The 26,147-nt window shown below is 43.3% G+C and overlaps 1 protein-coding gene across 1 annotated transcript in view; it reads right to left on the minus strand.

Moving 5' to 3' along the window:
* Positions 1 to 25,563, minus strand: part of C5H4orf54 (chromosome 5 C4orf54 homolog) — a 46,932-nt gene extending 21,369 nt beyond the window's left edge. The window contains exons 1-2 of the mRNA XM_065878139.1: positions 25,476 to 25,563; positions 21,237 to 21,333 (exon numbers count right to left, since the gene is read on the minus strand). Coding sequence (XP_065734211.1) covers positions 21,237 to 21,333; positions 25,476 to 25,563 — 185 coding nt within the window. The remainder of the gene's footprint in view (positions 1 to 21,236; positions 21,334 to 25,475) is intronic.
* Positions 25,564 to 26,147: the final 584 nt, after the last annotated feature.

Genomic DNA, 26,147 nt, shown 5'->3' on the forward strand with positions numbered 1-26,147 from the left:
CTCCACTCCTGATGTACTTTCACGGCTCAGATTATTAAATAGTACCTACTACTTTCTAATATACTATAAAATTTACTTATTTATTATGCTTTTCATTGTCTGACTCTCTCCACTGCTAGAATTAAGTTCAATGAAAGCAGGGGTTTCTGTCTGTTTTGTTTACTCACATTTCCAAGCACCTAGCAGAGCACCTGATGTGAAGTAGGTGCTCTATAAATATGTGTTAAGGAAATAAACGATTTACATATTAAAGGGATGAATCTTGATGCACTGTGGGGAGAAGACTTCTGGAGAAGAGAGGTGAAGCAGGAAGACCAAGTAGGAGCCTAGCATTCTAGTTCAGGTGAGAGGTGACAGCAGCTGAGTAATCCTGTTTCTGGCTCAGTTGCCTTGTCTGAACAGAGCTGGCCTTCTTGTGAGTGATTGCTGTACAATGTGTCCCCATTTGGTCCTGGCCTTACTCTTAAATCTTGTTGGATAGTATCTCTTTCAAGCCCGGCTTATATGTTAATATCCATGTGAAGCCACAACGAACTTCTGCCCATCCCAGGCCATATTCATTACTACCTCGCCTTGTTTTCACAACATCTTGCCCATCCCTTTATATATAACGCTCATTGCACTGTATGGAAATTAGAATACACATCTTAACAGTCACGAACGTGTGCTTCCCCTGCCAGAGCGTGAGGCCCCTGAGAAGAGTGAATATATTTTATTGGTTTTTATCTTTGTAACTAAAACAAGATTAATGCCTGCCCATGGTAAACGGTCAGGAAATAAATAACAATTAGTTTAGATCCAGCTCGATTAATTTCATTTTAAAGAGGGATATCTTTTTTGTCTTAAAATGTATTAATTTAATCGTGTGGTAACAATTGATGCAATGTGAAAGAAGTCATGCATTTTTACAATTTTTAAAGTCATTTTTTTTAAGTGAACGAGAGGAGCTACAACTTCTGCAATTGAATTATTTAAAATGTAAAATAGTTCAAACATAATAGTTTGAATTTTGGTTTTGTTTTTTTACCAGAAGAAGAAAATCAGAATTTGAGGTAATCGCTCTTTAGGTCCCAAGTTTCTGGTCTGGAAGGTTAAGCATGTCTTCAGCTCCAAAGGAGCAGATTAAACCAGTTGTGCTGTCAGCTTGAGGCATTTGGAAGCTGGCCAGAACTGCCTAAGAATTTTTATTTTTCCTTCTTATTCTCTTGCTTTCTGCCAGGCTGGCTCAGTGAGTCCATTTGCAGAATCAAATGAAAATCAATCCCTTTTATGCAAACCTTCCTGAAGCAGCAGGGCTATGTTTGGTCACAAGAGCAGAGGTTCGTGCAGTGAAAGCCTTTGTGGTGATTTCTCTCCACCCAGGGCTCGCCGAGATCCACTCCACCATGCGGTGGTGAAAGGGAGGATCAAACAGCTCTCTCAAAGCTCAGCTCCGTCAGACTGCCCTTTTCTAAATATAGAGCACTTCAGTAAACACCACTGTGAATGTGCAGTGTGCTTGCTGGGGAATACATTGCCACCACCATCAAAATGTTATGTACGCATGTACATATCTAGATCTTACTGGACCCTCTTTTGTCAACTAAAATACTAAGCAAATTGTCTTTTTATTTTAAACTTTGACATTCCATCAGTTTCTGCTCAGTGCTTTAGATAAATTAACTTGAGAGAAAGGGCTCGGAATGACAGAAGGTTGAATGAATGAAGTTTAACCACAGACAAGGTTGAGTTCTCTGAAATTCTTGAAAATATTACTGTAGGCCAGGCTAGTGAGGTCCACTGCCCTGTGTCCAGGATATGACACTTCGCCAGTCAAATAAGGACTGGGTCCATCAAATTAAGACATTGCATTGCTTCACACAGATTCTCCTGAGCAGTGTTTCTGATATAATTATAAAAAATGTGTTCTGTTTTATTATCTGAAGTCCCCAGTGGTGAAGGTGCTGTCTTTATTTTTGGTTTACATTCACCTTTGATCCTGATGGAAATTACACATCTTTGTTCTGGAGCCAGCACCTGGTCCTTAGGCTTTGGTTCACCCTCCCCTAAAAAAAGATCAGGTGAGAAAGCATACCAAGTGTGCAAAGCTCAACAATGGTTTAGGACATGCACCAAGAACGTGATCTCCAATGGGAGCCCTAGGGATCACCTTCAGAGGATGTGAAGGTTCAAACTGACTTTGACCCACGAAGCCTCCATGCGGGTGGGAGAGACATGGAAATCTAGAGGTGACACTTTCTGAGGTCAGCTCCCCTCACCACTGGGCTCAACCACTTTAGTTTTTACATGGAAGAAAGTTTGGAACCTCAGTGATTCATGACTCCCTCCATGTATGGTTTTTAATACCTGTGATTTGGGGGCTGGTGTGGTTTTTCATTACTCTACACACCAATTTCTACTTCATTCATCTATCAAGTCAACTCAACACGTTAGGATCCCAGTTTTAGAAAACAAATCTTTCAGTCTTGAATCAGACAGAGAAAGAAATAAAACATGAGATAATGCTAGCCAAATGTGAGAGATGTAGATTCTAATAGACAGGACCAAAGAGGGAAAGTTAAGATCCCCAAAAAGACTTACAAAATATACATTAAGAGTGGTTTTCTTCTTTACAAAAGGATTCCTCAGCAGATTCCTCTAAATCAGAATTATGGAGACCAAAGCTGTCAAGTGGTGGAAAGAATCAAAAAGTCTTAATTAATGTCCCAGCTACACCATTCATTAGCTATGTGACCTTGAGCACTTGTCAGTTAACCCTTTTGAGCTTCTGTTTTCTCATCTATAAATGGAGATAACAGCACCTACTTCACAGACTTGTTAGGATCAAATGAGACAATTTGTGTAGAAGCACTTGGTTAACATAACTCATTTATCTGTGAGTTCAGTGAACGTTCACGGAGCACGTACTATGTGCCAGGCACCGTTAGGCACTGATATTACGATCTGCACAGCATGTGACACTTTCATTTGCAATCTTCGTCTCTTAGAAACTTCCAACTTGGTTTGTATGTAGTATAATCCCAACTTCTCAGAAATATATCAACTGGCGGGAATTTCCTGGCGGTCCAGTAGTTAGGACTCGGAGCTTTCACTGCCGATGGCCTGGGTTCAATCCCTGGTCAGGGAACTAAGATCCTGCAAGCCGTGCAGCATGGCCAAAAAAAGAAAAGAAAAGAAAAGAAAAAAGAAATATATCAGCTGGGTAAAGTGAAAGAAAATAACACACATTTATTTACCTTTTGTATATTTCATATGAACCATGAATTATGAACAAAGGGTCTACTTCTAGAAGACTTACCATCCTTATTGAAATGAGAAGTTTTGGGACTCTCAGCCTTTCCCAAACACAGAAAGGAAATGAAACACCTCTTAGTGTGTGGGCGCAGATGTTACTGAGGGGCTGGCCATTCTGAAGACTCTTCCATGTTCCTCTGCAGTCTGTACTTTGGGCACATAGCAGGGCATCCTTGTTGGGGCTGGTTTCTATATTCCAGAGCCAGGCTGTATTGATAGAAGTTCTGCTTCAGTCTGTTCTCTGTATTGATGGAAGTTCTGCTTCAGTCTGTTCTGATGCCAAGTGCCTTGTACGACCTCCCTGTGTCCTTCCTCAGCTGCTGAGAGCCCACTGCCACCGGCCCTCCTCTCCTCCCTCAGCCCTTGTGTGAAGCAAGGACGTCTTGCATTAGATCCTGAAAGTGACCATCAGTAATCTTGCCTTACCCTCACCTCTTCTATTTAGTAGGACTTATATGTTGCACATAACATTTCTCAAGCAGCTTTGCAGACTACCTCTAGAAACTTCTGTTTGCACAGCCATAGGGAGAGGGAGGGTAGCATTGCACGACTTCAAGAGATTTTAAACACATTGCGGTCTGTGTCAGCGGCATCTCCTGGAGCTGTGCAGTGCACAGCCTGGCAGCCACACCTGGTAGCCTTGATAGGAAAACTAGAAGCTTGGGAAGATTCCCTGCCATTGAATCTGAAGCTTGATCACATGTGAAATCCACACTCTGTCTGTCCCCCAAAATTGTTTTGACCACTTTAATCTAGCTTTCTAGCCAGCAGTGGAAAGAGTTCTGTCTAAGTACAGGCATGCTTAATGCCTTGCAGTCTCTCTCCTCTCCTCTATCCAAATAGTCAGATAGTCACCACCTTGGTGCAGGTCTCTGTCGTCTCTCCCCTGAGTGCCTGTAGCCACCTCCTATCTGGTCTCCCTGCTTTCTGTCCCACCTCCCATCACCATCCATTTGCTAGTGTTGACAGGGTGACCCATCTCAATCACAAATCCGCTCATGTCATGCCTCTGCTTGCAATCCTTTAATACTTTTCCATCGCCTTCAGGATAAAATCCAGACTCCTTAGCATGGATATAGGACCCTTCATGATTCTGGCTCGTGCTCTGGTCTTCTGCTCCTAAAACACCGTACTGGCCCAAGTCAAGCCCAGGCCTTTGTGTCTAACATTTGCTTTGCCTAGAATGCCCTTTCACCCCCTGCCCCGCCCCCTCCTCCTGACCAAACCCAGCTCAGATGTTGAAGATAAAAGCAGGGACCAGGCAGTCAGCAATGAAACTATCTCTTCAGCCCACAAAGTGTGGAATCTTGAAGAAAGGTCAGGAAGAAAGTCATAGCTGGCCCTGCACACGCTGGTTCACAGGGGCTAGATGCTGGTGGCAAGAAGTTCAGAGAGCTCTGCGGAGAGCAAGGCCATGCTGAGTCTATCTCACTGCTTTCCTTCCTGGCCGCTGGGCCGCCACAAAGACATAACTAGATGGCAGAAAGACCCCAGAGGCGCAGCCTCAAGTTGCCTGGAAAATAAAAGTCAGAAAATGTAGCAGAAAAATTTAAGTTCAGGAACCAGAAAAACTGAGTTCCGGTCACAGTATCTTTAGATCTCAGCTTATCATTTTATTGTGAAAGGACTGACTCAGTGGGAGACTTTCACGTTGTGCTTCATACAACCCTCGGGGTTTCCAGATGTTTTTCAAGGGCCACATCAGGGGAAGAGATGTCGAGGGGGTGGATGCAGGTCCCCCAGAGCATCCCCACTCTTGTCCGATATTCTCTTCCTCTGTGTAAGATCGCATCTGAAGAAAGGGTTATGTTGCTTAAAATGCATTGGAAAACCCGAAAAGAGATGAATACACAGCAGACATTTCATGAACCGACATACGCTTCATCTTCTCCCAGGGTTAAGGAGGACTTGTTGACCGATGTGGTCAGTGGGAACTGGGCACTGCTTGTGGCCGTTCCCTCAGCAGCTTACCTCCTCTGTTCCCTCCAGCTGGGCTGCATACCGTCCGAGGATCAGTTGGACTTTGTCCCCAAGCCCATCAGTGCCAGTTGTGCTTCTGATTTTGATTGTATTCTTTTAATTACATATTATATACGCCAGTGTAATACAGTGAAATGAGTTTCACGAGTATTTCTATGAATGCTAAGGAGAAGGCTTTGGAAAGACAATGAAAACAAGTCACTAAAACTATTGCTATGAATTACGTGTGAGCAAGTTGATTCTTTGGGGAAAGACTGTAAACACCTAGATGGAATCTACTCTCAGATTGTTTCACAAGTATCTTGGAGTTCTAATTCCACTTTAAAGAAACCCAGCCGGGGAATTGTGCATGGTGCATCAGAAAGTGGGGTTCACTTGTAAGAGGCAACAACACAACTGCAAGCAGTGTGTCCACACTCAAAAGAAGACCTGACCCTAAATTAGACACTGGAAAATAAATAGACATCTATGTTTTAAGGTAACATAAAATATTTAAATATATATCCATATTATTTTTATCATTTTCCACTTCGATTTTTTCAATTATCTGATAGTCTGACCACCAATGTATGTGTGTGTATATATCTAGAGACAGACTAGAAAATATTCTTTCTGTAAAAACAAACAAACAAACCCAGAGCAACAGCCCAGAATCTGAGGTTCTGTTGGTATTTTTCCTCCAAACAGAGAAGACACTTCTATCGAAGCGGACCTTGACTGGCCTTGCATTTGTGCAGCTGTCAGGCTCAGCGGCCACTATAACACAGACAACACGGTCGTTTCCAACTTCAACAGGTGTCCCTGATTTTTAGTCTTTCTTAAATTTCAGCAGAGACTGCAGTATGATCATGGAAAAAAAAATTTGGACTAGAAGAAGAAAGATAGTCGAGGGTGCGGAATGAATGGTGTGCCCTGGGGGCCTCTCTAACTGGTCGGTACATTTGTGGTGCCAGAGGGCTCTTCTTGGCAAGCCCAGTATCAGGAAGATTTACTGATTCTGCTTTCAACTGTGATCAGTCACTGAATGACTTAGCTCGTTTGTGTCAGGTAGTGACAGCACATCTACCATACAAATCCATCTTTGCCCAGCGATAGTTGTAACTGTTTACAGTGAAATCAGCATTACTAGAGGTCAACAGAAATGTACCAACTGGGTGGGCATTGGCCTAAAAAGAGTAATACGTTAGTGAAAGGAAGATGCCCTATCTCAGTTGGTGGAGGTACAGCCATTGTGCAATCTGAGTGTGGATCCCTGGTATGTAAAGCAGTTTTGTGAAAGAATAATAATTTATTTTATTAGGAGTTTCTATGACCTGTAATTAAATTACAACCTTTAGTAAACAAATCAAGAGCTTAGTGCCTTAAATTATAGGTGAGGCATGAGCTCCCAGAGTGGCATCTTGGCCCAAGTAGAATTCCACCTGGGAAAGTGGACTAGGTCTCAAAAAACCTCCAAAAAGTAAATCTCTCCTACATCCAGCCACTCTCTGACCTCCACAGCCCCTCTTCTTTATGATAGCCATTGTCTCAGTTCGACAGATTTTATGTATATTAAAATACGTTTTCTTTTTATAACACAGTTGAAATCACATTTTATATACTTTCTGCAACTTGCTTTATGCGTCTTATTTTTTACACTATACCTTGGTGCAGAGTTCTGTTAATAACCAAAGATTATTTAGCTAGCTAGCTCATGTCATACTTTAATGAGGGAATATGGGCATAGTGGGGAAAAAAAGCATGAAAACAGTACAGAAGGATACAACTTTTTCAAAAACTGCTGACAACATGAGAGATACAAGAGATCATGTGAGGAGTGGGGAAGGGGCTGACATCTGAGAGGTAGACATTTTTTTTTTTAACATCTTTATTGGAGTATAATTGCTTTACAATGGTGTGTTAGCTTCTGCTTTATAACAAAGTGAATCAGTTATATATATATATATATATATATATACATATGTTCCCATATTTCTTCCCTCTTGTGTCTCCCTCCCTCCCACCCTCCCTATCCCACCCCTCTAGGTGGTCACAGAGCACCGAGATCTCCCTGTGCTCTGCGGCTGCTTCCCACTAGCTATCTACCTTAAGTTTGGTAGTGTATTATGACCATACCACTCTCTCACTTCGTCCCAGCTTACCCTTCCCCCTCCCCCTGTCCTCAAGTCCATTCTCTAGTAGGTCTGTGTCTTTATTCCCGTCTTGCCCTTAGGTTGTTCATGACCTTTTTTTTTTTCTTAGATTCCATATATATGTGTTAGCATACAGTATTTGTTTTTCTCTTTCTGACTTACTTCACTCTGTATGACAGACTCTAGGTCCATCCACTTCACTACAAATAACTCAATTTTGTTTCTTTTTATGGCTGAGTAATATTCCATTGTATACATGTGCCACATCTTCTTTATCCATTCATCTGTTGATGGACACTTAGGTTGCTTCCATGTCCTGGCTATTGTAAATAGAGCTGCAATGAACATTGTGGTACATGACTCTTTTTGAATTATGGTTTTCTCAGGGTATATGCCCAGTAGTGGGATTGCTGGGTAGACATGTCTTTTAAGAGCAGGGATAGGCCTGCTGTGATGAGCCTTACCACCTTCTGTGAAATGCAGGGCTAACCTCAGTCTCAACGAGGCTTCATTTTCCAGGGAGCAACCTGTAGAACAGAACTTGAAGAATATCAGGAAATGTCTTCCAGCACTGTCATTATAACCAGCTCATCTCTGCTAGTTTATAGCACCTCAAGTAAGGTACTAATTAAGTAGGAGTCAGAGTTTTTGAACGCCAGGCTTTCTGGTGGAGTGGGAGTCAAGCTATTATGAGGACTCTTTATTCCCTTGGTTAATATTTTTCCTTTCCTCCAGGACTGCGCTTACTCTTTGTGGGGAAGCTGAGAGAGTTTAATGGAGGCCTCTGTATTAACAGGGCCAACTGGAGCACAGTTCTTAAGGAGATGAAGAGTCTTGGGAGTCTTTACCTTCCATCAGCATGGATGGAGTTTTTGGATTCTACAAAAAGGGCATTGGCTTTGGGGTCAGACCACAGGCTTCGGTTCAAATCCAGGGTCTACTACATACTAGCCATGTGACCGAGGCATGCCTTAATCTTTCAAGCGCATAGTTACTCATATGTAAGATGAGGGATATTAATCCCTCCATTATAGGGCTATTGGTAGAAGTCACTCAGATAACGTATGTTCTCATGGGCCAGGTCCCTAAACACACTGGGTCAGGCACTGTGCTAGATTTCCAGAGATTGGACACATGTTAAACACGTGGTGGTCCATCACTAGAGACTTGTTGAGCTGACACGATCTCATAAAGTAATAGGGAGACTCAAAAATAAATAAACATTATCGTCGAAAGGGCTTTGGAACTGTGTTATGAGACAGTAGATTAAGTAGCTCTTTCCACATAAGTTCCACAGGCCTTCTTCCCCAGAAACAGAAATAGAGAGAAGTAGGGAGAAGAAAAATAAGATATTTCTTGAGACTAAAAAAAAAGATTCCTAGAAATAATGTATGTAATACGTCTACTGCAGCGTGAAGGGTCACAGCTAAACCCTGGCCCTGTTCTCTTTGGATGCAGGTACTGAGGACAGTACTTCTCAACCTCGGCACTGTCGCCATTTTGGGATAGATATGGCTTTGTTGTTGGGGGCTTGTCCCATGCTTCTTAATGCGTTTAGCAACACACCTGGCCTCTACCCACTAGATGCCAGTAGCACCCTCCTCCAAGTTTGATGGCCAAAAACGTCTCCAGACATTGCCAAATATCCCACGGGGGATAAAATTGCTCCTAGCTGAGAACCAGGGCTCTAGGGTCTATTTGACCAAAGAACTTAAGAAAAAATATATCCCCAAGGAAGAGACTCAGTACCCAGGCTTAGCCAAATAGCAACACCTCAGTTGCTGGGACGCTTCTGAGTGTAGGTGTTTCTGCCACCCAGATCTGACCTCCAGTCCAGCTGCATATTTGTGCCCAAAGGGGGACAGGACTACAAAAATTGGAAAGATCTGCTTTCACGGAAGTGTCTCCGAGACATTGAGAAATATCCCTCCTTGCCATTGCTCCCTCCTGCTAGCTTTCCTCTAGCCACCCCGCCCCTTTGATATTCCTCAAACATACTGTATTAATTGTGTCTTTTATTCTGTACTTTGGCATCTTGGGGCTTGCTGACCCTGGTGGGACTCCCATCCAAGGGCTAGGCAATTTCTAGAGAGAGCAAACAGCTTGTCTGTGAGTGTACTCTCCTATGCAAACCAACCAACCCAGAGCCCATACCACCAACTGCCCCCTTGCACACTCAGGGCCACTATCATATTTCCCTGCTCTAACCACCTCAAGACCAGATACCGGACAAGTAGGGACAGTTCCTCTTGCCCAGAGCCCGCTGTAACTATTCAAACTAGCCAGTTCTACGCTGCATACCCTCCTTGCCCGTTCCTTCCCACAGAAACCATGATAAAGGCTCTTCCACGTGTTTCTCCCTTGCTCCCTCAGCCTCCAACCCTTGTGCTTCTCCGTGTGTCCCTTCCTCGTGGGATCTGTGAATATAAGAAATGATCTTTTCAATGGCAATTGTCTCCTGTTCCATTGGCCTCTCCATACCTGGAAAGTAACGGAACCTACTTTTTAAAACACCATGTTGTAGACGCTCACAGCTCCAGGGCTTTCTCCAGTTCTTCAAGCACACCATGCCACTCCTACCATGGAGCGTTTGCCTTGCTATTCCTTCTGCCAGAGATGACCCTCTTTCTTCAGAACCCCTCCCCCCAGACCTAGCGAGCTTCTCCATACCCACATCTCATCTCAACAGCACCTTCCTCACAGAACTTCCCTGAGACCCAGCCTGGGTCAAGTCCCTTTCGCATTGTTCTCAGGGCGTGCTACTTTTTCTTTGTGGCACTTAACATAGCTTGTGTTTGATTCCCTGGGCGATTGTATGATTCAGGTTTGGTTTCCTCCATAAGACTGGAAACACCAAGAGAGCAGCAGCTCTGCCTATTTTTCCTCACTTTTGCATTCTCAGTGCACTGCCCAGTACATGCTATGTGTTCAATATTTGTTGATTAAATGAATGGATGAATCCCTTGGGGACTCCTAGAAATAAGAGGTAGAGCCTTTGAAGAGAACCTGAAGCCTTTGAAGAGAACCTGAAGAGAACCTGAAGCAAAAAAAAGTTGGAAGAGAGTCAGAGAAACGTATTTTATTATTGTTAACATGGCTTCATTTTTCCCAGGCAGCTGGATCGTAAGAGACAACATAAAGTTGACAACATAAGGTGTTAAATAAATTGTGGTATATACACATGACGGAATATCATACAAGCGTCAGAAATCATCTTTGCAATCTAAGTGTCTCATACTTATGTCACAGTCATAAAGAAACACTATGTAGTTATTCAAGTTATATTGCAAATTTAATTTTTTTTTTTTTTTTGAGGTACGCGGGCCTCTCACTGTTGTGGCCTCTCCCGTCACGGAGCACAGGCTCCGGACGCGCAGGCTCAGCGGCCATGGCTCACGGCCCCAGCCGCTCCGCGGCATGTGGGATCTTCCCGGACCGGGGCACAAACCCACGTCCTCTGCATCGGCAGGCGGACTCTCAACCACTGTGCCACCAGGGAAGCCCGCAAATTTAATTGTGTTAACATGTGAAAATGATCCTGACATATTATTCAGTTTAAAAAAAAAAACAGGTTTTAGAACAATTTGTAGAGGTTGATATTGCCTTGTTTAAAATTAGTATGAAATTATAACTATGTGCTTATGATATGCCAGGCACTGTGGAAAACATTTTCCCTTTATATCAAGTACCTTATACTTATATAAGTATCCTTACAAGGAAGATAATATTATTAGTAGAGATTTTAAAGATAAGAAAATGAGGCTTTTAGAGGTAGAACACTTGTCTCTGGCTCAGAGATAACTATATTATTAGTGATCTACTCCAGTTAGTTAGGACTATTTGCTTTCTCTATTTGCTAAATTTTCTTCAAATAAACATGGGTTAATTTAATTTTGCAATAAAACATAATAAATTTTAAAATACATTTAAATGTTTTTAATGGCAAAAATGTTCTTTATGCAGTATTTATTGTCAAATAAGACAATAAGATAAATTTTATATACAGGAGACTTTCAATTATGTTTTCTAAAATGCTGAGAGAACGTACTGGAAGGAAATGGGTACAAATGGTTATAAATGAGTCTTTTTTTCTCTCTTTATCTAGGCGTGTTAATTTCCCAGATTTCTTACAATGACCCTGTATTTGCCGTCACTATTAAGCAATTTGCCAAAGTTGCCTACTGTGGAGCAGTCAGCCCTGAGACGCTTTAACTTCAGGCCAATTCCCCAAAAAGTATCTGAGGCAATTTCAACTCTCCTCCCACAGTGTCAGGTGTGCAAGAGACTGAAAATGTTTTCCTATAGCAATATTCATTTTTAATTCAAATCTTCACTTTCCAAGAATGGAAAATCTTGGTCTCAATACATTTCACTCTCCTTCATTTCCAGCCCACCTCTTCCTTCACCGCTGTCTGCACCCCCATCCTAGGGATTAACCGCGGTGTTTTAGCACATCTCAGATATCAGGGAAAGAGTTACATATGTTAGTATTTCAGAAATATTATCCCGCCTCACATCAGCGGTGCTGAAGCACTGAAACAAGCAAACTGATCCCCAACCAGACCAACCTGGATTTGCCCGTCTGAGTGATTGGCCTTTGCGGGGCAGGACTAAATTATAAAATCCATCCTCCTGTGATTTAGTCAGCCAGGCCGACAAGAGCTCTCTTTCCTCAGGCTGAGAGTTTACTGTCAAATGGAGATAGAATCCTCTTTACCTAGAAAGGGTGGTCACACCAGGTCATCCCGGAGGGAACTAAAAGAGTACATTGAAACCTAAGCTGGTAGCTGCTTTTGCCTATTAAGTAGTCTTTCTGCTCTAGAGCAGGTGGTGTTGGCAGTGCCACGCAAGTCACTCTGGAAAGACACAAACACATTTAAAAGTTGGCTTTGACGTTCCACATTGAATATCCTTTGAGTTTATACCTACATTTAGAAAATATATCTTTTTTGAGTTCACATATATATATATATAGTATATATATATATATCTTTGAGTTTGATATATACATGATATTGTATGCCCATATCACTAGCATTTATGTGATGTTTACTTGGCAGGCTGGTCTGTCCGTGAATTTTCAATGCCTATCTACTCCAGCGCTTGGCACACACTGGGCGCTCAGTATCTCTCTGTTGTATCAATGATAAATAGAATCCACCTTTTCATAAAAGGTGAATGTCCACAGATAATATGCACATAGCTATGACACAATTCAAAAGTATTTTATCTATAAAATGACCCCTGGGGAGTCTTAGGGAAAAGAGTGTAACTAGCTGCTTTTCCCAGAGCTCCAGAGTTGGAGCAGAGTTACCTGGCTGCAGGAGTCCATCTGGAGTAGAAAATACTTAGAGCAGTGCCATGCTGAGTGTGGGGAGGAGGGAGCTCCTCGCTTCGTCCTCGGGTATACCAGGTTCAGACCAGAGTGGAGGCATGCCAGGGGACCCGCAGAGAGTCAGCTTCAAGAGCGGCTTATCTCACAACTCAGGAAAGCCTCAGGTAGAAGAGCATCCCTAGATATCCTAGGACCAGCCAGAAGTACACAGGTGGTGACTCCTCATAATGGCTGTGAAGTAGGAGATAGATGGGCCCCTGCGCTGGCAGCTGGGGCTTGTCAGGTGGAGTAAAATGGAAGCTTTGTTCTCCCCCAGATGCTCCAAGGACAAAGCTAATGGCAGAAGCTGAGCTCTGCTGAAGTAAAGAGATAAGATGACCACTCCTGAGGTCGAGGAAACTTCCCTGTCTGCACATGCGCAGGAAGGCCCCTTGGGGGTGTCAAAAAGGGAGAGGCCACCACCCCATGTTATGTGTGGACATACACCCACAGGCCTCTGCCGTGGGATCCATCTTAGCAAAAAGTTGCGTATGCGTGTCGGGGAGGGTCCTGGGACCAGTCAGGTGAAAAAAGAAACAAGATAATTGGCCAAATGTCAACAAAGACCCGGAAGGACTGTCCCATATAAGGGATTTTAATCTCCTCTTTACTGCGCCCCTCATTCAGGACTCCCGCACTCCTCTCCGGGTGTGTATTTCTGCCTAGCTAGCTTCTGACTTAAATAAGTAAACTGTTTCTCTGTGTGCTCTCCCATACGTTGTGCTGTGTCTCTAATAATAAACTTTGTACCTGTTTTTATAGTTTTTGCCTCCTTGAAACATTCTTGTTTTCAAAGGGGGGAAAGAGCTAGGGCCCCTTTGCTTGGTCTGGTGGCTAGGAGTCCTGGTTTTCATCCAGGCTTCCCAGGTTCAATTCCTGGGCAGGGAACTAAGATCTCTCTTAGGACCGCTCACTGCTGTCTCTCTGAGATCAGCTGTAGAGTGTTAGCCTGTACTCTTCAGAACCTGGTATTAGAATCAGATGAAATTCCAAGCTCAAACATAGATCTCATAAAGAGTTTAGGTATTTGGAACTTGGTGCCTGTGGACACCCTCTGTTTTCACTGTCATCGTCATGATCATTAACTTTGCAATCACATTTATTTGAACACCTACACACCAGGCACAGTGTCAAGTACTTTGTTTCTAATCATTGCAACCTCTCTGGAAGTTTTCATTATCTCCACATTACAAAAGAGAACATGTGCCCCAGAGAGGGCTTACATCTAGGAATGGGCTTGCCTTCTCAGCTCAAAAATCTATTACTGGAATCTAAAAAAAAAAGGTTCTGAATAACCTAGGGGCAGGACATGAGTAAAAACGCAGACGTAGAGAATGGACTTGAGGACACAGGGAGGGGAAGGGTAAGCTGGGATGAAGTGAGAGAGTGGCATGGACTTATATATACACTACCAAATGTAAGATAGATAGCTAGTGGGAAGCAGCCGCATAGCACAGGGAGATCAGCTCGGTGCTTTGTGACCACCTAGAGGGGTGGGATAGGGAGGGTGTGAGGGAGACGCAAGAGGGAGGGGATATGGGGATTTATGTATACGTATAGCTTCACTTTGTTATAAAGCAGAAACTAACACACCATTGTAAACAATTATACTCCAATAAAGATGTTAAAAAGATTAAATTAAAAAAAAATCCATTGCTGACTCCCCATTACCTAAAGTTCCCATTTGTATCTGTATTTCAAAGAACCCCCGATGGGGCTTCCCTGGTGGCGCAGTGGTTGAGAGTCTGCCTGCCGATGCAGGGGACACAGGTTCGTGCCCCGGTCTGGGAAGATCCCACATGCCGCGGAGCGGCCAGGCCCGTGAGCCATGGCCGCTGAGCCTGCGTGTCCGGAGCCTGTGCTCCGCAACGGGAGAGGCCACAACAGTGAGAGGCCCGCGTACCGCAAAAAAAAAAAAAAAAAAAAAAAAAAAGAACCCCCGATGGAGCCACGGAGGTACCTCAGGAGTCGTCTCAAGGCAAGTCACAGAGTTCCTCCCTGAAGCACACATTTGATGAAGCTTCCCTGATTTCATCTATTTCCGATAATAGGCAGTCATGTAAGATTTCATTTCATTTCTTCAGGGCTCTGCTCTGATGTTTGATAAAAATAAGAGAAAGAAAGAAAGGAAGAGATTGAAATAGGAAGGGTGGGAGGGAAAGATGAAAAACAACTGGCCTAAAGAAGAAAATCTAAACTTAATTTTGGCATTTCCAGACCTTCAGAAACTTTCCCCAGGATATCATCCCTTAAGGAACCACAATCTCTATTCTTTTTTTTTTTTTTTTTTTTTTTGCAGTACGCGGACCTCTACCGTTGCAGAGCACAGGCTCCGGACACACAGGCTCAGCGGCCATGGCTCACGGGCCCAGCCGCTCCGCGGCATGTGGGAACTTCCCGGACCCGGACACGAACCCATGTCCCCTGCATCAGCAGGCAGACTCTCAACCACTGCGCCACCAGGGAAGCCCGACAATCTCTATTCTTGAATACTTTTACTCCTGCTTTTAAAATTGTAAAGCAAAAGTAACTTAGTTTGAAGAAGAGCAGGGGAAGAGAGAGAATTTAAATTCTGTGTCCTGTCTGATCTTCAACAGCCACGTGCCTTTATCTTTGCAATCAGTTTGATTCATTCCATAATGTTTCCTGAGAAGAAAATCCAAATGTTAAACCAAGGTAGGTAGTTATATTTCCAGTAAAACTAAAGGATTATTCTGATGGTATTGCCGAGAAGCTATTATCTGTTGAAGCAGATATAAGAGCACTACTCGTGTAATTTACCTTTAGGAGGCGTCCTTTAACCATTTGCATGCCACACATTTCCTTTGATTACCACCATGCAGCACACATGCTCAGGGCTGCCCTTTGACCTGAATACTCGTCACAGCTGACACTGCTGGACACAAAATTATTTCTGACTGGCCAACTGGCTATGTTGACTCATCAGAATATGGATCTCTAACCTTTCTTAAGACGATAATGTGGCAACACAGAATGTTCTTTGATTAAGACAATTGCAAAAATATAAGCGACCATAGAAATAAATTTTCCAATAGAAAATAAATCTGAGAATTACAGAACATGCTTATGGGTGAATCAAAAACCCTGTACGTTTAATCAATGCAATGTCTAAATGATGCCAACACTGCGTGCCAGAGATCAAATCTATTCTAAAATGACATCTTACTTTTCCTGAATCATTCCTTTTGCTGTTGTAAAACAGTGAGGGTGGGGCTTCCCTGGTGGCGCAGTGGTTGAGAGTCCGCCTGCCGATGCAGGGGACACGGGTTTGTGCCCCGGTCTGGGAGGATCCCACATGCCGTGGAGCGGCTGGGCCCGTGAGCCATGGCCGCTGAACCTGCGCGTCCGGAGCCTGGGCTCCGCAACGGGAGAGGCCACAGCAGTGAGAGGCCCGTGTACGGCAAAAACAAAAAACAACCAAAAAAAAAAAAACAGTGAGGGTTACAGGAATTTAGAAAACGACGTCTCAGAGTTTTCTCGTTGGTGAGTCACCTAGCAGAACCCAGGGCAGTGAGTAGAGCTGTTTACATGAGTTTGGTTACTCATTGATAGCCTCTCTCATCTGATGAGCTAAGATCTAAAGGTTTCTTTTAGAGAGGAAATAGGTGAGGAAGATAAGCTTATTTTGAGGTTGAAATGAACCTTAGCATCTCACTATCTAGTGAACGCGTGTCAAGTAAATCATACAAGTTGTACAGAGTGGATGAAGGCTTAAGGCGGAACATCTAGGGGCCCAATGTCACAGAGTCCTCCATGAATGGAGTTAATAAAATGATGATGGCTCAAGATAGAAAGCTTGAGTTCCCACAGACACACTGAGAAATATCTTCCTCCCCAGGGGCCAGTGAGGGGGCAGAACTGAGGACACAGTGATTGAGTGGCCCCGGATCCCCCCAAACCTGGAGATGCTAGTTGGAATCAACTTTGGGAGAGACCATCACCATATTTTTAACAGTGCTCATCCAAATGTGTTTAATTTACTGTAGCAAACTCAGAGTGGGATTAATGACAAAAAAAAAAAAAAAAACCAAGGTGCGGTATCTAGCTAAGAAGCATGGGTTTAGGTTTAGTCAGATTAAGGGAAAAAATCTATGCTTTCTGTGTCAGCCAATTCTATGCTAGAGTCAAAGATGAACGCTGCCTCAGATTAACTAAAAGATGAAATCATTTTTCTGACTTGGTGACAGTGAGGACGAGGGGAGCAGTATAACATGTCCTGAGGATGCTGTGTGCAGATGACAGGGGCCATCCTAGCCAGGAGGCTGGAAAGAGACAGCGGTACAGCAACAGGAAGGTAAAATACAGGAGAGAAAGAATCAGGACAGCTTAAGGATGTTTAACTTCATCCAATCTGAAACTTTCCCTGTAGGCATGTTGATGTATTTGATATGGTCATTCAGTAGTTGGTGGGAAGTTTTGAAGCCCCCAGAGGTTACCAGTGGTTACTTCTAACAGTGAAAAGAGAATTTACACAAGCAACAGCTTTGTGAACACAGCAGTGGCCCACAGCAATACTCTTCTTAACCCAAAAGCAAGACTCAGAAAATATTTATGATAGAAATCTTGAAATAGGACAATGTTTTGTGCAGAGTGGTGAGTGATACAGAAAGGCCTTCTTAGCTGCCCCAGACCCACTAGGGCCTCTTTCCTGGGATAGTTTTCTAAACCCAATCTCTGGATTTTGACTTTTCAGTAAGGATCAAATATCATTTTCAGATATAACCCTTGTTAAGGTTATTGCTATTGGCCAGTTTTAGAAATGTACACTTTAAGTGGAGCCATAAGCAGAGACACTTTTTTTTTTTTTTTTTTTGCGGTACGCGGGCCTCTCACTGTTGTGGCCTCTCCTGTTGCGGAGCACAGGCTCCGGACGCGCAGGCTCAGCGGCCATGGCTCAGGGGCCCAGCCGCTCCGCAGCATGTGGGATCTTCCCAGACCGGGGCGCGAACCCGTGTCCCCTGCATCGGCAGGCGGACTCTCAACCACTGCGCCGCCAGGGAAGCCCCAGCACAGACACTTTTGAATGAAATAATCCTTTATGCATAAGTTACCAAACTTTGTGTCACGTGATGGTGTTACCATGAGTACAGCTAATTGGCCAAGGGCAGGCAGGCCTTTGAGCCAAAGGCAGTCATCTATAGCTTGGCCAGTAGTTTATGAGCTGGGGAGCCATAATGATGCATAATAAGGACGCTCCCTAGGCACTTCATGCATGTTGCAGTCAGATGCTCTCTCTCTCTCTCTCTCTCTCAGGGAGTTTAACTCAGGGAGATAGAAAAGAAAAGAATCTGAAAGATGCAGAAATAAGGCAGTAAACAGAAGCCTGAGACCGCAAGGTAATAGAGGCTGTTTTCAGTGGCAATAGAGAGGTAAGAGCAGTAGAGGCAAAATGTTGAGTCACCAAAATGGTGGAACGCTGGCATAGACAGTGAAAGATGTGTACTGTTGATGGAATGTGGACGTAACCAAAGGCCAACCAAATGAGAACAAGAAAAGGCTATTGCTTGTTCTGAGCTTGCTATAGCAAGGGAGTTTGCTACTGTCACCTGAATTTGGGCAGCGGCTCAAGGGCAGGTAGAGGAGTGCGAAAGCTTTGTAGTGGACAAAAGGGGAGGCTTCAGCTGTGCCCTGATTGGAGGCTGTTGGCCTCTATGGGGAAGCCATAGGCAGATTAACTAGAAGTGGGCCATCCTGTGGGGTTGGTTAGGGGTGGGTACTTCTCTTTCTCTAACTGGTTCTAAGTTGGAAGCAGGAACAAAAATTAGGGAAGCTGTCAGTTATTAAGCAGGTCCCAGCCATGTTGGGCTGATTATTACAAAAGTTATTGTTTAGCATCCTAAACTGTGCTAGAGATAGCAATCTGGCTTCCTGCAAGTGTGACTTCGAACAGGTGGGCTTCCTGGGTTGTTTATTGCAGACAAAGGGTTGTTTTCCGGGGCAACTTGCTGCAGTGCGGGTCAGAGGTCTGTTTTTATACATGATCTGGCCATTGTCCATTTGTATATTCGATCTCTCAGGAATCTTTAGCATTTGTGTCTGAACTGATAATCCAGTTCTCCATATGACCTGACACTATGGTGCTTGAGACAGTTCCCCTATATTTTCTGCTTCTGAAATGTTTTCTGTTTCCAAAACTGGGACTGTTTTAGGTTTAACACAAAACCTCCTATATCCTGGGAAAGCCCTCAGTTCCAGGCAAATCGGGATGGTAGGTCATCCTACTTGTATACATTCTTTCAGTAGCCCTAATTAACTGAGTTAATAAGCAAAGCATTGATGGTTTTTAAAATCTCATCATGATCAATATTCTCTATCCCTTGAAAAATAAAACAGCCTAGCTAACGCAGGGCAACATGATATCCTCGTTTTGTATAATCAGAGTAGTGAAAAGTATATTTGTCTGATATCATTTGCATATGAGTGAGACAGAATGCTGCCCTGGCAATTAGGAGGCCTGCGTTTGCTGCCAACCAGCTCTGTGACCTTGGATACATTGCAAAAGAGCATAATGGTCACCTGCGCACGTTGTGGACACAGTGTACAGGCTTGGTTTTGACAGTTCCTTCTCTAAAACTTCGGAAAACTGACTTAATTTTTGAGCCCAAATTTTCTCATTTGTAAAAATAGAGATTCTAATAATCTAGATTTTAAGATCATTGTAAGAAGCATATGAAATAATAATGTATGTAAAACAGTTATCCTATTGCCTGGCATGTAATATGCTTCAATACATTTACACACGTTGCAAATATATTTTCTTGCTAATACCTCCTGTTATGGACTGAGTTGTGCCAGCCCCCCCAATAAAAAAATTCATATGTTGAAGTCCTGATCCCCAGTAACTCAGAATGAGAGTATTTGAAGATGGGGCCTTTATAGAGGTGATTAAATTAAAATGAGGTCTTAAAGGTGACACCTCATCCAATATGATTGGTGTCCTTATAGGAAGAGGAAATTAGGACCCATGCAAGTACATAGGGAAGATGATGTGAAGACACAGGGAGACAACGGCCATCTACAAGTCAAGGAGAGAGGAAATCAACTCTGCTGACACTTTGATCTCATAGTTATAGCCTCCAGAATCATGGGAAAATTTGCTGTTTAAGCCACCTAGTCCATGATACTTTGTTATGGCAATCATAGCAATCTAATGTACCGCTTAAAGATGATACCATCCTAATTTAAATAAATAACTTGAAATAGAGTAGCAATATATTCAATACTATAATCTGCTATTTGGTTGGTTATTATTTGATTTGATCTATATCTGATTCTCATACATAAACAAGAAATATCATGCAAAATGTTTCTATTCAAGAGATCACTATAGTAAGCAAATGTTTGAATATCTCAGAATCAGTGGGTTTCTAATGATGTCTACTTGAAATTACATTACTTTTGTGCTATATAAATCTTAAAATCACCTATTGGAAAGCAGATTTCAATTTTTTCATAAACACCTGATTCCTAATCTCAACAAATGAGAAAATCTGTGTTTCAAAGAGCAGTCTACACACTCCATGACAAAATAGAGTGTTCTCATTGCCAGACAGGCAGGAAGCTGCCTCTTAGAAGAAATGGCTATTGTCAGGAAGGATTCCCTCTTCCCCATCAGTCAGGCTCAGTTGCCAGGACTACAGCCTGGCCTCAGGTACAGCTGTGGATCTTCAGGTGCTGATGAGCTCTAGTGCGTTAACCACCACACATCACGGTACTTCATCCAGGGAACTGCTGGAGAGAGCCAGGGGTGGCCCTTGTCCTGAATCTGTCATCCCTGTGATAGATTAGCTTTTGATAAAGCACCCGGTTAAGGGAGGGAAGAATATTTCAGTGATTCCAGTTAAAAGGTCAAGGCTGCAACTTCAATGCATTAGACTTTTCAACCCAAAAGACTTCAATCCTTTTCTCTTAATTGTCTGATAACAGACGCAGGTTGTCTGCAAATGCCTGACTGGTTTTCAGAGAGACTAGGGCTGCTCCATTTCCTACATTCCCAGAGGAGAGTGTGAGCTACTCTCACTGAAGAACCAACTATCAGCCTGGCTTTGGTGTCAATTTCCTCCAAAGAGACAGGATCAGTGCAAGAGAATAAAATAAAATTGAATTAAAAATAAAATAAAATAAAATAGGCGATCTTGTCATGCTAAGTTGCAACCACAACTAAAACAAAGTAACACCACAGCAAATATGCTGTGAAGCACAGTAAACTTGCCCTTTCAAGAAAAAGACATGATGATTTGGTGCCTTTCATTTGGAACACACAACGGAGCTTTGAAAAACAAAACAAACTTGAGACAACCAAGCTCATGGAGGTTTAAAAAGGCCAGCAACGTGGAGTATCTAGGGAGGAAGAAAATATCAAACTAGTATATGCAGAGTGCCAAAGCATCGCATCAGTGTGAAGCCCCAGTTTAGTCGGTCAGCTACAACCATACCGCATGCTTTGACGGCAGTTTGGGATATTTGGGTCTCCTGTAACATCAGCCTCCACATGCTTCTGAGCTCGATTCTCTTCTGCTCCCCTGATGTTAGCTGGGGGAAAGGGATGAGGGTCAAGGTTGGAGGGGGACATGAACTGCTTCTCAGGCCGTCAGAGAAACAGCTGTTCCCTCCTATCAGGGACTGGATTTCAATCACGGTGCTCTTTACCTCTTTTCCAGCTTTCCACATTTAAATTCTATAAACATTTGGGTATTATTTATTACTACAGAAAATAGCTACACTGATTTACTTTTTAAATAGCCTTTCAAATATTTTGAAATCATTTAGCACTATAATTTGAGAATCTTTAGTTTGGGGAATGTTTTGTTCTCCAAGGAGACAAATGGCAGTTCCCAACCCACAATTACAAAGTTAAGGGAATGTTGCCTGTGACTCTAAACTCCCAACTTCGTTTTTCCAGTCAAATGAGAAGGAAGGTTAGGGGAAAAGAGGGTTTAAGTCTTTAGTCTTTGGAAAGTTTGCTCAGCCTGCAAAATCCCCACCAGGGACTGTGGCAGTGAAGTGCCTGATGACTACAACTTAGAACAGTTTTAATAACCTTCTCCAAAGGTATGATTTTAATTCAGATTTATACTTCTGTTCTCTCAAAAGCTGACTTCTTTCATGCTTGCTTAATTTCTTTCTTGCCTTGCGCTACTGTAATTATTTTAATATGAGTCAGATGCAAAAGGATAGAATTTTCAACCACATGCCTTTACTTGATAAAGTCCTACTCTACACCACGGCCCAACTCACAGCCTTCTAACAGCCTTGAAGAATCTTCTCCAAATGGATCTAGTTCCACGCTCCTGATTATCCTACAGCATCATGTTTGTCCCACCTACAACAGCACTCAACACGTCAGGAATGTCTCTCAACACTGGATTATAAACTCCTTGAGGAGAGGAATAGTACACGATTCTTCTCTGCATTCTCAGGGTCCAGCACAGTCCCTGGAATACAGGTAAAGTAAATCCTTATTGAATTGAGTCTTCAAGGCTCTGTTGCAGTCAAAGACATCTTTGGACACCTCTGTTTTATGAAAACTCATCCATGATCCAGGTGCTAAAAAATAAAGACAGTCCCAAGACAATGTTTATAAATGATAGTCTATCTTTGTGATGATTTTCTATAAAGTTACAGAAACAGTCTCAGACCTGTCAATGATGCCTATCAGAGCCGTTGTCCTTGGGATTCATAAAAATTATTGAGGGGAGAGCTGATGTCAAGATCCTTGCAACTCTGCGGGCCAGAAAAAAGTAGCACAACATATTTAAAGATCCATGCAGCTCTGAGAGCTACAGTTATTAAAAGGGTGGCTGGAGCATGTTAAGGACCGTCTGAGTTCTCGCTCTTTCTAGTTCATCAGGAAGGGCAAGAATCAAAAAGAATCAAATCAATCTTTGCCTTGCATGCTTGTCTCCATGACCATTAAATTTTCTCAGTCACATATGTTAGTGACACCTGAAAAGGGCTTGTGATTTCAGAATGTGACCACGCCTTTTCTTAACATACTAAAGCCTCATTCGATAAAAGTGTATAATTTACTATTTGCTGGGCACAATGTTAGATGCTGGGATTGTGGCAGTCACTAATGTTTTCCTACTCAGAGTCCAATCGTCTTGCCCCTTTGTTCCTTATTAATTTTGTTCAAGCTAACAGTGTGCTGAACTGAAAGTCTCAGCTTCCCGGAGTCTCTCAGAATTGGGGGCGGCAAAGCAACACCGTCATGGACAATAACATATAAACTAAAGGTTTCTGGGAGGTCATCCTTATGCATTTAAGCCATTTGGGGGACAGGTCTCCGATACTTGCAGCTGAGTGAATTTCCGACAAGACAGCCAGGCGAACCCAAGTTGGAGTGTGGCAGTTATCTGCCTGAGGAATGACGGGGCTTAAATGTTGACATCTCATATCCTGAGCCTTTTATCTCTCTACCGACCTGAAATCTTCTCCGTGGGTGGATGAATGAGAAGAATTGAGGAAATACACCTTCTCCTGTTTTAGGGAAGGAAGAGGATTATGGGCCCATATGATTACCATTCACGGCGTGGGTGTTTGCTGTAAGGCAGCATGCGTGTGGATGAATCCATTTGGATTTGGGAGTGTGGTCCCGGTGGGTAAAGAAGTGAAGTTCAAAGTGAAGGTCATTTCCCACAGTGCTATGAAACTCCTCCAGGGCGGCACTCTGGCCCTTCCCGGGGAGGAAACTCGATCATTACAGGACACAGAAGGCATTTATCTCCTATTTCTCTAAATCCAGATTTCCTTACAGACACTGCCATTGATGCCCTTGAAGAGAAGGCAGTCCAGGGCGAGAATTTCCTTATTAGCAAACAAATTATGGCTGAAAGTCAAGGCCACTGGTAGAGGAGTGTTGGGTTTGGGGAGAGGGGGCGATGCTAAATGCAGTGAAATGGAGCTACATGACTGAGATTCCTGCCTCTTTTTTGAAGTCACCTCAGTCCTGAGATCATCTTTGTAACCATCATTCGCTTTTGACTGGAGAAGCAAAGTCCCTCCCACTGTCACGGGTAAAGATAGTAAGAAACTGGAAATGCAAGCCTTTGAGGAGCCAGGATCCTCTATAGGGAGCAACCTCATCTCGATAACACAGAGATAATAAAGCGACTCCAGCTGGCCTGATGGGTGTTCTGGAACTCAAACAGCTGCTTCCGGATGGAGCATTCCCACTTTTCACAGCCTTTTGGCAGAAATAGTTATTGGCTCACTCATGGGATAGAAAATCTTTCCAATTAAGCAAGTTGCTGTAAAGGCACAAGGAGGGAGCTGGCAAAGTTTCCTGGAGGAGCCCACCTCGAATGGCAGCCTGACTCCACACTGAGGGCAAGGGTGCTCTGTGCACATCAGATGCTTTAGTCACAGACAGGGGACCAGGGGGCCTAGGATAGGGTCCTGCCCATTTTTTCTGTATTATCTCATTTCTGGTGTTGGAGTCTTTAATTTTTTCAATCATAACCGTAAATCCTTTCTGGGCAGCTGTGTGTGTGTGTGTGTGTGTGTGTGTGTGTGTGTGTGTGCACGCCCGCACACGCGCGCACCTATGCCTGTATGTTTGGAGAGAAAGGAAAGTGGGAGGGAAAAAAAAGCCTCCTACTCCCTGGAGACTGATATATTTGCAGTCATGAGAGATGTTTATAAATAAATATACTTAAAGTACTTTCTGAATGGCTCGAATATGAGAAACATAAAAAAGAAAGGATTGGACTAAAATAAAAAGTGAGTCTTAGGAAAGGGTAGGCTTTTTTCCCTCTCCATCACCTGCCTATCCGGTCTGGGCTAAGTCATCTTGCCAAGGCCAGTGACTCAGAAGAGCGTACATCAGCAGCTACTGGGTGACACCCCGGGAGCCGCAACCGTTGGTCTCTCCTCTTCTGAGCGGCAGAGCGACCTACAAGGCACTGTGTCTTTGTTCTCGCCGCTCCTGTCTTGACATACGTGTGCATGGCTGTGTGCATTTTCTGCGCGTTTCCGTGTTGCCTCCTTATCATAAAGTAACCCGGTAAAGGGCTGCTAGATAGGCCTCCTGCAGTCTTCTGTCTCAAGCCTGCAACTTTCTTATCTGACTTGGCGTTTAGAACAGCTAGATGGCTCCAACCCCTGGCAAACGTTGCTTGGAGCTGTGCACCGGGGGTGTGTTGCTTTGTGATATGATTAAGTAAAAGCATACGCCTTCTCTTTTGTTGACTTTCTCTGTGCTCAGAACTGCAATCAACCCAATCAGTAAAATCCTGATGCAGCAGGTGAGAAACCCCAAGCCTTCCTACTGTTACCAAGAAAAGCCCATACTCAGCTCCCTTGATCCCCTCAAGGGAGTTTACCCTTTACCTGGAGACCAGTAATTTCCCTCCATGTTGAAAAGCACGGAATTGCCATTAGATGGAGCTCAATGAAAGAAAGAATAGAGGATTGGCTATTTCTGGGTTAGAAAGAAGTTTTTTCTGGTAAGTCTATTGGAAGCGTTAAGGGGGCAGGTTTCACCCCGGTATATGATTTTACAGAAGAAACCTCCATGTAAATTCAGTACACATCTCTCGGACATTCATGTTCTCAGTGCAAACTCATAATGAGTATCAGTGAGGAAACTGGTAAGTGTGGAATATAAGGCTCTCGGAAATGATCTCAAAATCAAATAGAATAATCTAGTTGATATGCCAGCGTGTAGAGCATACGAGCAAAGCCAGAGTCCTCGTAATGTGTAAAATGAGATCTCTCTAGCTTGTTCCCACTTCCTTGCTGCTCGGCCACCCACACCGCCATCTCACAAATGGAGCAGACTAGAGTCAAAGAGACGTGCAGCCTGCAAAGAGAAAGGTTTACGGTTAGAAGGCAGTTTCCAGTCTCGCTCTGTGTGATGGTGGCACGATGGCCGAGCCAACTGCCCAGCCAGGCAAGATTGTTCTCCTTTGCTTTATGGATTGGGCCAAATCAGGTTGTACACGATCCTACGTAAAAGAGGGAAAAATGTATGTGTCATGGGAAAAGTACAACCCTTCTGAGTGACACAGGGGGAAAAACCCCTGAAGATTTTTGGTAACACCAAGCCAGTAATATAATTTAATTGTATCATCACCATTTATATTCCATTGAGTGACACTGGGAATTTGCGAAGGACATTTCATTTAAACACTTCTGTGTGGTGAGGTTTTCTACTACTGTAGAGCTCAAAACACCAAGGGAAAGAAAATAAAACATTTCACTGCATTTATTCGTACCCATACTAAACCACAGTACGTGATTTCTGCGCTATAAGCATTTAAAAGGTGAATTTGGTTCTATGAACTGATCTGTACTGATCAGTTTTTGAAAGAAGTCATTTTTCTGCTCTTTTCTAATATACACAT

Source organism: Phocoena phocoena, chromosome 5 (genome assembly GCF_963924675.1).
Source record: "Phocoena phocoena chromosome 5, mPhoPho1.1, whole genome shotgun sequence".
NCBI classification, from domain to species: Eukaryota; Metazoa; Chordata; class Mammalia; order Artiodactyla; family Phocoenidae; genus Phocoena; species Phocoena phocoena.